The 14,245-nt window shown below is 45.9% G+C and overlaps 1 protein-coding gene across 2 annotated transcripts in view; it reads left to right on the forward strand.

Moving 5' to 3' along the window:
• The window catches only part of LMF1 (lipase maturation factor 1), a 299,716-nt gene that overhangs the window by 101,171 nt on the left and 184,300 nt on the right, over positions 1-14,245 (forward strand). Inside the window, exon 3 of one of the 2 annotated variants that reach the window (XM_072119946.1) lies at positions 6,599-6,609. The exons of the other annotated variant lie outside the window; for it this stretch is intronic. Within the exon in view, the coding sequence (XP_071976047.1) occupies positions 6,599-6,609 (11 nt within the window). The remainder of the gene's footprint in view (positions 1-6,598; positions 6,610-14,245) is intronic. 2 annotated transcript variants of the gene reach the window in all.

The raw sequence follows: 14,245 nt of genomic DNA on the forward strand, positions 1-14,245 counted from the left end.
GTTTTCATGGTTCTGCAGTATCTATAGCTGGCTGCAGCTTCACCTGGCAATTACAGCTGCCGGCCGAGGTACCAGGAGCCGGACATATGGCGGGTAGCTATCTTTGGAGAAGGGACTGTACAGGAATAGATCCTCATGTCTGCCTCCACCTGTCCAAAGGTTGTGTCTGGCATTGATACTTTGAGTGATTGAGCTGCAATACTGCCCACAACCTTTAGGTAGGTGGGGCGCTGTATATTGTTGGTAGCAGCAGGACGGTGAAATATGAATTTATATTCCAAGTTTGTAGATCTGGGGATGTGTCCTCACACTGCTGTGCTCTGTGCACTCTGCAGCCAGTGTTATGTATTGTCCCTGGAGAGATGTGTGACCAGACCTTTCTGTATGATATTAGTGGCAGCAGGACTGTGATATATGGATGTATATTCCTGCATTGTAGTCTCTCCAGGTACACTGCGAGTCTCACACTGTTGTCCTTTCCTCAGAGCACAGCAGTGTAAGGACACCCCCCTACCACCCCGGTCTGTAGATTTGCATGGGTAAATATGCTGATGGATGTCCTTAAAGTCTGTGTTGGATAAAGCAGGACATTACCAATCTCCATATTCCTACTCCTGTCCTGCCCCCTCTTCTATCCCATACCAGGTTTTTAGGGGTTAATCACGACTCTTGTAATTGCAGAAACGAGTGTCCCAGATCTCAGAATTCCTCCACCACAATAAAGTGAATCCAGAAACCAGACAAGTTTCATTTACTGCCATTCTGTGTTCGCTTCCTCCCCCTCCTTCATCTAAAACCACAATGGGTCTGTCCGGCCTTGGCAGCAGCGGGAGGCAGCTGTGATAGAGAGACTGCCGCTGCCTGCACCGCATTCACAGACGTGCCTGCCGCCTCCTGCACCGCGCACCCGGACGTGCCTGCCGCCTCCTGCACCGCGCACGCGGACGTGCCTGCCGCCTCCTGCACCGCGCACGCGGGCGTGCCTGCCGCCTCCTGCACCGCGCACGCGGGCGTGCCTGCCGCCTCCTGCACCGCGCACGCGGGCGTGCCTGCCGCCTCCTGCACCGCGCACCCGGGCGTGCCTGCCGCCTCCTGCACCGCGCACCCGGGCGTGCCTGCCGCCTCCTGCACCGCGCACCCGGGCGTGCCTGCCGCCTCCTGCTCCGCGCACCCGGGCGTGCCTGCCGCCTCCTGCACCGCGCACCCGGGCGTGCCTGCCGCCTCCTGCACCGCGCACCCGGGCGTGCCTGCCGCCTCCTGCACCGCGCACCCGGGCGTGCCTGCCGCCTCCTGCACCGCGCACCCGGGCGTGCCTGCAAGCGCTGAATGCACTAAAAATCTTCTGTGGAAGTGGCTTCAGCGGGGACGATTTGCAATTTCTTTGCTTTTTTTACTTTTTCAGCGACTGCCTACCCCCTCAATATTTCTCTGGGATATACCAATCCTTATGGAAAAGGGTAGTGATCTGTAGCAATGGGAAGAATAGAAATAATTAAGTGCACCACCAGGAATAGCTCCGCCCCCAGTGCACTGAGTAGCTGATTGCATAAAATTAAAACTGGAATTTTCTCTGAGCTGGGAAATCACGGAGAAATAAGTGAGACATTTCTGGAAAGGTTATTAAGAGGCTTTTACAAGATGTGTTTTGCTGGCCGGAGTAGCGATCCATACGCTGGGATTTCCATACTATTGGAATGTGACTTTACAAGCCGCGGCCGCACTACAATTAGCTATTGGGCCCGGATACCAGCCATAACTCACGGCCGCCCCGCAGACACTATAATGTGTCGGGTGATTTAGATAATAACAGTGATTAGTGTGAAGTCATCGAGCGGATCGTCCTATAAAACCCTCAGCCTGTGATTTGTCTGACCCCGCAGACTCCGCCATATACTGCCCCGGGACCACGGCTCTGCTACATATGGGCTGCATAGAGGAAAGAAGTTCTCTGCAATTACTGAGAAATTCTGCTATAAACCAAAACACCCGGAAAGAAAGAAGAAAGTGAGGCCTAGAAGAGGAATTATCCGGGATGTCTGGGGTCTAGGGAACGATGGATGGATGGACACGAGAGAAGAATAGAGATTAAGATTGGAGGGATGGGGGGATCCATTGAAAGTTAGATGGATTTGATGGATAAATAAGAGATATCAGGAATTGAAAGAATAGATATATCTGAGACATAGATGGATAGATAGTTCCGCCTCTATAGATACATGGATGGTTAGATTGGTATCAGAGAGACACAGAGATATGAGAGTTACAGATACATATAACTGGACCCATATCTGGAGAAACTACCGGACCCCAGAGACTGTTACATCCTGAGCCACTACAGTCTGAGCGCCCACAACCTCCTGGCCATGGAGTCCGGGCACCACAGACAGAGCAGACTGTGCCCACAGTGCCAGGACCAGGAGGCCACCACTTCCTGCTACACTGCTCCAGATACTCAGCAGTGAGGGGCACTCACCCACAATCCCATATTCTCTAAATGCTCTGCCAATGCCATCTTGTTTTTGGTTCTTTCAATAAAGATTCTCTGAATTGATCTAGATAGAAAAGTATCACTGTGAGAGACAGATTAACAGATGGTGTATGGGCAGGAGATATATAGGACAAATATATATGAATAGATAAAAGGGAGAGAGATGAGATATAGGTGATGGAAGGACCAGAGAACGTGCATATGTCTGATGTACTGTAGATAGATAGACATAGATGGATAGACAGAAGGTACCGTCTTGTATATAGAAGACATAGATGGATAGACAGAAGGTACCGTCTTGTATATAGAAGACATACAGTCATGGCCAAAAGTTTTGAGTGATATTATGCTGAATGATGTTAATTTTTACAAAGTCTACTGCATCAGGTTTTATAATGGCAATTTGCATGTACCGTATATACTTAATAATAAATAATAATTAAATACTCGTGTATAAGCCTCGTCCTCGGCTTATACACGAGTCAATTAAATTAAAAACGTAATACTCACCCTCTGGTGTCCGGATCCTTGACGAGACTCCCGATCTTTGGCGCGGTTCCCGGCGGCTCCTCTTCTTTCTTCTCTAGCCGGCAGAGTCGCGTCCATGCGATCTGCTGGCGGGCGCACACTATGATGCGGCAACGTCATCAGCGGCGACACAGCCGCAGCTTACCGTGCGCCCGCTGCCAGGCCGCATGGACGCAACTCTGCCGGCTAGAGAAGAAAGAAGACAGAAGCTGCCGAGGCCGCCACCGGCGATCGAGAGCCACGCCGAGGATCGGGGGTGAGTATTAAGTTTTTTATTTTTTATGCGCTTGGCATGGGAGCTGGCTGTATACTGCATGGGGCTGGCTGGCTGTATACTCGTTTTCCCAGTTTTTGGTGGTAAAATTAGGGGTCTTGGCTTATACTCGAGTATATAAAGTACTCAGAATGTTATAAAGAGTGATCAGCTTAACAGCAATTAATTGCAAAGTCAATATTTGCCTAGAAAATGAACTTTTTCCCCCAGAACACATTTCAACTTCATTCAGGCCTGCCTTAAAAGGAGCAGCTGTGGGTGTTGATGGAGGACCGGGCTGGAGATCAATCTGTCATGATTAAGTAAGAATCACACCACTGGACACTTTACAAGGAGGCTGGTGCTTGGCATCATTGTTTCTCTTCTGTTAACCATGGTTATCTCTAAAGAAACACGTGCAGTCATCACTGCACTGCACAAAACTGGCCTAACAGGGAAGAGACTCTTGGAGCAAGTCCTGGTGTCCAGGAGGGCAGCAAAGAAGCCACTTCTCTCCAGAAACCATCAGGGACAGACTGATATTCTGCAGAAGGTGCAGGGAGTCCATGGCCTGGAAACGCCCCAGATCTTATCCCATTGAGAACTTGTGGTCAATCATCAAGAGACGGGTGGACAAACAAAAACCCAACAAATTGTGACACAATGCAGCAGTGATTGTGCAGGAATGGACGGCTATCAGTCAGGATTGGGTCCAGAAGGTGAGTGAGAGCTGCCAGGGAGAATTGCAGAGGTCCTGAAGAAGAAGGAGAGGTCCTGCAGATACTGACTTGCTGCAGTAACTCCTTCTCACTGTCTATAAAAGCTTCTGTTCCCCATAATATGATTGCACTTGTATCTCTGTATGTGATAAACATCTGACAAACCAGAGGGCACAGATCATGTGACAATATAATATTTGTGTCATTCTCACAACTTATGGCCATGACTGTAGATGGATAGATAGAAGATGTCTCGTATGTAGAAGACATGGATACAATGTGATATAACATGGATACATTTGACTCCCCTGGGATAATTGTCTTGTATTTATACCCTGCAGTCATTTCCTCTCGGAGGAGAAACATTTACATGTTAATTCCACATTACACAAATAATCTGTGTGGCGTTGCGTCCGCTCGTTGCGATCCGTTATTGGACCTGTCAGGATACATTACGTGTTTAATTACCGCCCGTGAGATCCCTGCATTATCTGCTCATAAACTTCTTCTCCTGATAGAGGAAAACTACTTCTTTTCTTCCTTTTTTTTTTCCCCTCCCTTTTGCTTATTTAGAGAACAGACGCTCATAATGAGTGTAAGGCGAGCCCGTGTCTGGATGCCGCGCACTTCTTGCGCTCGGGAGAGGGGATTGGATTTCAAAGATTCATTTCATTGTAAACATGCGGAGCATCCCCATGGCATCCTGTGCCCACTGCTAATGCCGGCTCGCCTGTCTCCGGGGCTTCCTCTAATAAGCCTCCGTCTTGGAAAGCTGAATTGCAAGTATCTTAAGGATGGAGAGATATGGTTCACGGACTGTCCTCTGAAGTGGGACCTTCCAGGGTGCACTCCCTAATTAATAACACCCCCTCCTCCCTTCTTTAAACGCTGACATGTGTCTCATTTTGGTTCAATTATTAGTGATGGACCAGAGGAGAAGGTTATTGCTTATCACAGAGCATTCCCTGGTAAATTTTGAGGTTTTTTTTTAGAAATAAGATTTATTGAAAAACATGGCCACTTTTTTTTTTTAATACCAGAAATGGCGCCACCCTTATCTTTGGGTGTGGTTTAGTATTGCAGCTCAGCCCTATTTTTCATATATATATATTTTCATTATATTAAACATTTTGATCTGTTTAGACCTCCAGGTACCACTAGAATGAAAAGACAGTGTTCCCTAATAAGATAGACAGCATGAATGTCTTGGGGGTAGCTGACTATTAGGACCCCCAGCAAGTGCTAGAAGTCCCTTCCAATACCCTATGGAGATTGGGTCTTCCAGGATCAGCTGTCCTGTAAGCCACCCCAGAGGTCCTTTAAAGGGGTATTCCTCCCACGAAGACAAGTTTCTTAAATATACTCAGGATAACAAAATAAAACATTCTCTAATTCACGGTTATTAACAAAAATGCAGCATTTCTCAGATATAAGTCCAACCTGTCTCTATCTGTCCTGCTGTACACAATTTCAGTTGCCCCTAGACCTGACGCTGTAACTTCTGACTTGGGGTCAGGGAAGCCATCTTGAAATTTAGTGTGACAGCCTTGGAGCCGAGTTTCTCTCTCTCTCTTTCTGGTCCCTGCACTCTAGCCCCGCCCCTTGCACTCTAGCCCCGCCCCTGGCAGTCCAGGACGGAGCTCTCACTGATACAGACACTGACTTCCTACCAGCAGCTGCGTGAGAAGTTTAAAGCTACAGACAGATAAGTTCTTTATCTGGGGAGAGGGAGGAAGGCACATCAGATACAGTGTGTTGTGGAATAGCAGAGAGATAGGAGAGCTGACTGTGTCATTGTGTGTAATAAGAATCTCATCATCACTCATCTGTCTCATTTCTCTCTTTCTATGTGTCGGATACAATATTCAGAAGGTAAATGAAAGTGTATATAAATCTGTACCCTGATAATGTAACCACATTGTCACCACACAGAACTAGAGGGATAGTAATTGTGTCTGCTTAGAGAGGCCCCGCCCACAACCTGGAATCTTACACTGACCATCACTGAGTGATAGGAGCTAAAACAGCAATAAAACTGAGTACAACTTTAAAGTAAAGGGGTAAAAATGATCTTTATTGTGTTATCACTAGGGGATTGAAATTTAAAATGTTCTTTAATGGAAAAAACCCCTTTAAATTGTCTTGCACTTGTTGACTGCAAATTGTGTAATTGTATTCTAAATGGCTTAGGGGGACTGGTGGTCCCATATATCCATTCATCATTAGGTTTCCCAATTGTCAGACCATTCACAGTCAGCCGCTGAAGATAAACCTCTCTAGTGTAAAATATGGAAAAATTATTTGGTGGCTCCAGGCTCTTTATAATTCTGCCACACCTATTACATTTAATATATTAACATTTAGCAGCGTATACTACTGCTAGAGGAAACTAGTTTTTGAGAGAATTGGTGATGAAAATGATAGAAAAAGGTATATAGTATAGAGAACAGCTCCTTGGGGGTGGAGCATAAGCTTCTCGTAGGCGGGGTTATGCTGAATATGCTTTACATGTGAGAAATGGAGGTTTTCATCCCAGATTAACTTTATCATGACCTGAGCTATAATTCAATGTTCCTCTAAAGTCCTGTTCTCTTCTCCCCTCTTTTCCAGGTATGGCTTTGGTAAGTGAAACCCCCCAAGGAGTGTGTACATGTGTCTTTATTATTACTGAAAAGATGATGCATGGGACCGGTGATGTCTGCTCTGCTGTAGGGCCATTTTCCATGTATGACCTTGTGTTATAGGGGCTCTCCGGGACTATGTAAGTATAGATACAGATGTAAGACATAGTTCTATGAAGCATAGGACCGATGGTGTGCATTATTAGGTACGTTTATATAGGGGTCTGGTCAGTGATTTTCATTCATTTAGCAGTCTGAGATCCTGATTGATGACTGGGTTATTCTGAGATTTAAGAGTCTGGCGTCAGTATAAAATAGTAGTCTGAATGAATTAGAACTCATGTCTGGGGTCTGGATTAGGTAATTGTCTGGTCTGGCGTCTGAAAGAAGTAGGAGACTGGTCTGGGGTCTGAATGAAATAGTGGTCTGATTAGTGGTCTGATCTGGGGTCTGAATGAAATAGTGGTCTGATCTGGGGTCTGAATGAAATAGTGGTCTGATCTGGGGTCTGAATGAAATAGTGGTCTGATCTGGGGTCTGAAGGAAATAGTGGTCTGATTTGGGGTCTGAAGGAAATAGTGGCCTGATCTGGGGTCTGAAGGAAATAGTGGTCTGATTTGGGGTCTGAAGGAAATAGTGGCCTGATCTGGGGTCTGAAGGAAATAGTGGTCTGATCTGGGGTCTGAAGGAAATAGTGGTCTGATCTGGGGTCTGAAGGAAATAGTGGCCTGATCTGGGGTCTGAAGGAAATAGTGGCCTGGTCTGGGGTCTGAAGGAAATAGTGGCCTGGTCTGGGGTCTGAAGGAAATAGTGGCCTGGTCTGGGGTCTGAAGGAAATAGTGGCCTGGTCTGGTGTCTGAAGGAAATAGTGGCCTGGTCTGGTGTCTGAAGGAAATAGTGGCCTGGTCTGGTGTCTGAAGGAAATAGTGGCCTGGTCTGGGGTCTGAAGGAAATAGTGGCCTGATCTGGGGTCTGAAGGAAATAGTGGCCTGGTCTGGGGTCTGAAGGAAATAGTGGCCTGATCTGGGGTCTGAATGAAATAGTGGCCTGGTCTGGGGTCTGAATGAAATAGTGGCCTGGTCTGGGGTCTGAAGGAAATAGTGGCCTGATCTGGGGTCTGAAGGAAATAGTGGCCTGGTCTGGGGTCTGAAGGAAATAGTGGCCTGGTCTGGGGTCTGAAGGAAATAGTGGCCTGGTCTGGGGTCTGAAGGAAATAGTGGCCTGGTCTGGGGTCTGAAGGAAATAGTGGCCTGGTCTGGGGTCTGAAGGAAATAGTGGTCTGATCCGGGGTCTGAATGAAATAGTGGTCTGATCTGTGGTCTGAAGGAAATAGTGGCGTGGTCTGGGGTCTGAAGGAAATAGTGGCGTGGTCTGGGGTCTGAATGAAATAGTGGCCTGGTCTGGGGTCTGAATGAAATAGTGGCCTGGTCTGGGGTCTGAATTAATTAGGGCTCAGGTTTGGGGTCTAAACTAACTAGTGTTCTGATCTGAGGTGTAAATTGATTTACTGGGGTTTGAATTAATTAGGGGTCTTGTCTAGTTCTGAATTAATAAATTAAGTGTTTTTTGGCATCTGTAAATATACTGTAAATGTCACATCTAACACAATTGGTTAAGATTTTGACAAATCTGACAGCCTTTCCATGATGGTATTTACCAGCTAGAGATGGTTCTTCCATAACCGGACTCATGGACACGTGTAATGTCACAGCTGTTTTATCTTTTGGGCCGGATTTGACTTCTATTACTTCTTATTCTGATGATTCCTTCAGAATTGCGTGAGCTGATGATTGCACTAAGCAGATTTCAAACAACAACAACAAAAGATCTTCACAATCTTGCAACATGTAGGTGCTTTTTCTCTCATCCCCAAACTTGCCGTCTTTCAGTAATTCTATTAACAAGAAGCAGAAGTTTTTGAGGCTCCTGGAACGATGCAAAGTTATTATCGGACGTTAAAATGTGGAACTGTCGTCTCCGCAGCAGACGGATGAGGCGTCAGCTGGATCTGGAGGCCACTTGTAATATCCCTAAATTTACCGTACCGGATTCTATGCCAAGTATTCCCATCAAGGAACCCAAGGAACCCAAGGCTCTAGCCATGCATAAGTAAGGGGGCAATGCACGGCCGTCTGCTCCATTAGTCTGACAGAGGTACGTGGGACCCCATCGGACTCCTCGTTTTCGTGATCCGTGGGCGTCTCAGCACTTAGGACCCCCCCTATCAGCAAGTTAGGCCCAATCCACATAATAGTGCCTAACTTTTGTCTGTGGGAAAACCCCTTTTAAGGGGCTACACACCATCTGACCTTCTTGACGTCTAGCAGGGGTCTACTGTTCTCCCTCAGGAAAGGCAGAGCTTCAGTCTTCGGACGTCTTTATATTAGTTATGTATGAATCTTCCAGAGAACTCCTACAGATTTCAGAGACCCCAGACCAATGTCCTATGAAGTCAGACCTATCCCCAAATTTTTTTTTTTCATTGAGGCCAAAAACTATAACCCTAAAATATTGTCTTATAAATGAATTCTAGACTATTTCAGTCTCCAGACTGTACCTCTTAATCAATTGAGACCCCAGACCAGACATGTAACATAGTTAAGACCCCTAATTAAATTTAGGCTGTACATTCCTGAATTAATTTTCTATACCGAATGCCTGTATTTCTTCAGACTACAGACCCCAGAATAGACATCCTAAAATAATGCAGACCAAAGACCAGAGGTGAGCAGACCCAATGTTTCAGTTCAAGGTTGGGTTTCAGCCCCCGGTGCCCCCAGCGGCAAGTCGTAGCCATAGTTAGTTACTAGGGGGCATCAATTCGCCAAATTAGCTGTTCGGATACCAATCCAGCATTATGTCTGGGTCTCATAGGCCGAACCTGAAAGGAAACATTTCCATTCTACAAATTCCAAGGCCAGATCAGACCCCCTTTGGCTGTGTTCATTTTGAATCACTATGAACGCATCCTGAAATTCTTAATTCCCTAGGCCACCCACTACTTTTTATCCATTCTTCCTCGATTGTCTTATGGATGCTTGCCACCACCCAATGACCTCTCTCATTACACTGGCTTCATGCAAAAGATGGCTGCTTCTACTGTGGACATACAACGTGTAGACTTCAGCAGGTTTTTTCCTCCTCTTTGGCTGAGCACATCTTCTGCTTTGTGATCAGTGTCCTACTTCACCTGCTTTCCATTTCCTATTCCTAAACAATGCATAGTGACTCGTCGTCCCAGAGCCTACACGGACACCCTTCCCTTCATCTCTCCGCTCTTTATAACCAGTGGGACCCCTGTTTTTCTTGTTCTTGGATAAGATGTTCCTCAAGATCGAGATGAATAAGATGTAAATCCGTCTTGGCTTGTGCAAAACACAGGAAAACCACAATATAATTTGCGTTATGATTTACTTGGAACAGCGAGCCTCCTCACGATGCGTCCGCTTTATCTCGGTGGAAGGATTCTTCTGTCTCTCTGAGGTTTGAAAAATGGTTGATGAAGACTTCAAAGAACAATGCTTTGGAAAAAAAAATTGTGTCCCTTCCTGTTCTCTGCAGGAAGACGGCTTTTGAAATCTTATTTCTTTCTTTTCTTAACCTAATTTGAATATTTGGTTTTTCCTGTCTCATGTGTGCGACATGAGCCAAACAACAGGTCTCCATCATCAAAAAGGAGTAGGAGAAGAAAGCTCCGCACCCTTGACGTTGATGGACCCTGACCTGTTTTTATTTAGACTCTTCGATGAAAACAATGGCCTGTACTTGATTCCACAACATTGCTCTCCACGGGATTGTATAAAGGATAAACTCAATTTTCATGGGTTAAATTTAGAGAAAAATTTCTTGCAAGCTTCTGAAGGCCATATTCAGCCTGACCTCTTCCAACCATATTTGGTAGAGTGATCCCTACCTGCAACTTTGTGGACTCTATGATGCTGTGTGTCACTGCCTACCACTATGGATGCTTCTCCATTCTGCTATCATGTTTTTTGGCATGAGACCATAGGAGTCCACAGGCAGGAGGCAGGAACTCTTAGATGACGTAGATGTCTACGATGCTGTGAGTCGTGGTCCTGAAGTAGTGTTCAGTCTGGAAAGTATAGCCAACATATGAACCGGTCTAAAGATTCCTGCTCGTTCCATGAAAACAGGACCATTTGCTGGTAGGATCCCATTGACTTAGCATAGTGCAGTGGTTGGGTACCCTTGCATCATACTTGGTACGTGGACTCGTTTCTGTGTTACGTGGACTCAAGGCCACCTTCACATGGCTGTGTGCTTGCCCAGACCCGATCCCAGGCGAACAGGGTCGGGATTGACAATGGAGGGGGGAGTAAGCTGTCCTTAACCCCTCTCCTCTCCATTGAAAGACAAGACGGTGCTCTACAAATCCACCCAAATATAGGACATGCCCTATATTTTGTGGTGTGGCTGGTGAAATGCTGTGTGCTCTGCGCACCGTGACTGGGTGCCATAGACTTCGATGGAGGCCGTGACCTGGATGTACAATTTGCGGCTCCCGTTACAGTTGTGTGAATGTGGCCTATTGCTGATATATTGTGAGGTTCTTTTCAAGCAAAAAGTTTCAAAAAGACCAACCAAAGAAGCTACAACAGTAACAAAAGATGAACATTGGTATAACGAAACATGGCCGCATTGGTCAAAATTCACTTTTTAGACCAACCGTTTTTTGTAGAGAAAACTATTGGTCGACTTTTACCACTGGAGGTGACTGGTCATCCATCCACTTTTTATCCTAGAAGAGCTTAACTTGTCCTTGATTTATGTTTTATTTTGTCTGTGACCATGTCTGTGCCTCTTATTGGGTTTCAAGGTCAACAATGGACAACCAATGTCTACTCTGTGCTGTCAGTTTTCAGGTAGACTCGCTTTTGTAGGCTACCACTTGCTAACTTTGTGTCCTTGGAGATCTCGGTAGATGGACAATGGATCCTTCTCAGTCTCTGGTCGGGTCAGATTTATGCTTTTGTTCTAGGCTTAGGTTCTTAGGTCTTTGTAGGCCAATGATGGATGATTATTCGTGAAGACCATGTTGTCTGGACAGTGAACTGGGACCACCATTGTTAGTCCATAGGTAATGCTTTGTATTTTTGGAAACTTTAGTTGAAGAGTCACCTGAAGGTCTATCTTATGTTCAACTAGAACTGACCGAGCAGAGACCGATCTGTCCATGGAGGATTTCTTGGGATGACCATCGACTTCTCATGGCAGATTCTAGTTATTTTAAATGTGCCAGAAAGTCCTTCATAAACCACACACTCAAGGATTGGATTTTTCCCTCTCGGCTCCTAAGATTTCTTGGAGAAAAGTGGCATTAGATGTCTACAAGATGCTCAGCTTTCTACTCGATTACAGAAATCTGCACTTTTGGCCAAACCACATGCCAGGGTTGATAGGTGGAGCGGCTATCTAATGACTAGGGCCAGCTTTAATTGCTAAATATCCTGAACATAGACACTTGCTTCCCAGTGTTTTCAATCAAGTCTATACCACTCACCAGAAATGGTGACTTACATATTCCCGGTGACCTTGTGCCCTCCCCTCTCTTAAATTCATGCTCTCAGAACAGCTTAATGAGGGGTTTACTGGTCCAATTGGATGTTTTTATTAAAACCCATTAGTGCACTGAAGCAGTCCGCCTGAAGGAAGCAATTAGCTAAAAGTAAGTGAGGTTGGAGATTTCCCTAGTTGTAGCAGAAACATCCCCCAACCCCCCCATGTTCCCCTTAAACTATTCCAGACAATCTCCTCTCCACCACCAGGACCTGGCAGCTTCATGTGGATGGAGGTTCTCCATGCTGCCTACAACATAAACCGGCTGCATGTGTGGAGTATGTGGGTTTATTATGTTGTGTCATGTCCGAGGGACACTAATGTAAAGTTGGCCACCTCGCCTGGGATATTTTACTATGTACTCTCGTTACATGGGAAAAAAAAAACTATGGAATTGGGTTACATAAGTAGGTGGCGGCTGGCGCTTGTAATTTTTGGAAAAAAATTTGCAGAAATGTCTTTTTTTGGGAAGTTTTAAGAACTTTTATTAAGGCTTCAATACGGTTTGTATGTGGAGACCGTAAATGGGTTGTCCGATGGTTTATGTTATCCTAAATCCACAGGATAGGAAATAACGTGGTGTACCCCTGGCCACTCGGAGGCAGCCGATAACGGGATCAGGTTCGATTCCTTGAATAAACTGAGTGACAGGCTGAGCACCTTGGACAGTGAACGCAATGGGATTATGTGTACTCAACCTCTTCCCCCCCCAATCATTTAGGGGATCTGGACATATCTAGTCAACCTTGAAAGGTCTACCAAAATGGCAACTCTTGATGCTGTCCATAAGAGGGGCGAAGATATAACATTATGCGGTGCAGAGGGTGGGATCACACCCATGACCTGGAGCCTTAGGATGTCTTTCGTTGGGGGTCTGATTTTGGATGTATGCCAATGACCATCATCAAAACCGTAGGAGTCAAAGACGTTGATGGACCGTGCATAGTTTTTACCAAAAAATTAAGATCCTACAGATGTGATGAAAACAATGGCCGTTCCGGTACTTGAGCCTACAACAGGGGATCTTGTAACTGATGACCTAACTTGCCAAGGGTCACATTTCTAGAACTCCTTGGCTGAACACAGCGCCCCCTCTGGTCCTCCAGGGTGCACGTCTGTAAGGCAGTCTTAGTGACAAATCGGCTTGTGTCAGGAAGAGTTGAAGTTGCTTGACAACCCCCTCTTCCAATTCTATGTTCGTCAATGAATCAGTGATTCAATTTTTGGTTGGAAAAGAGAAATCATTTCATATCTGTTAATCCCGTCCATTATAAAGACCTCCACATAATAAAATTCACCTATGAAATAAGCCCCTAATGGTCGGAGCTCCTAAATCCGGCTCTGCGTGAAGCATGGCAGTATTTTGGGGTAGATTGGCCGCGCCCCCGCTGCAGAGCTCCGCTCCCCAGATTTATGTCTCTCTCATTAGCCTGTCTGCTGACCTGGTCAGACTCCACGTAAAATAAGATTGCAGTAATTTATAACCAGTGATTAGAGGCATGTGCACGGCTCAAGGCCTGGGGGGGTGGAGAGAAGCAGGCCCCACCATGGAAACACCAAGCCACTCATTTCCGCAGGTTGCACCCCGCTTGTGGCTATTTCCCCTGCTCCCACTGATTGGGATAAGGTGATCTAACCGCATTGTGGTGTATTACAGGATTCTGATGTAATGGGCGGACTGGGGGGGGGGGAGCGCCGTAACGTATGGCTCTCATCAGGGGCTGCATTAATCTGAACAGCATGGGACATCAGACTTTACAATCTGGGGGCACATGGCCATATTTTTGGGGCAGGATGGTGAAAAACGTTCTCCCCTTTACAGAATTTTCTCAGAAAATTCAAAAAAATCCCCCCCCCCCCCAAAAAAAAAGATAACCATACGTTTCTATAAAAGAGTAAGTAGACCCAATATGGCTGCTGTGTTATCCAGCTTTTTTAGAGCCAGAAAGGTAAGTTTGTTATATTCAGTATCCGTGCGTGTCCCTACATCAGTGATATGGATAATGGTAAGTTTGCTGAAAAAAAAAAAACTTTTTTGTATGGAAAGGGTCTTTTTTTT

This window comes from Engystomops pustulosus, chromosome 8, assembly GCF_040894005.1.
Source record: "Engystomops pustulosus chromosome 8, aEngPut4.maternal, whole genome shotgun sequence".
NCBI lineage: Eukaryota > Metazoa > Chordata > Amphibia > Anura > Leptodactylidae > Engystomops > Engystomops pustulosus.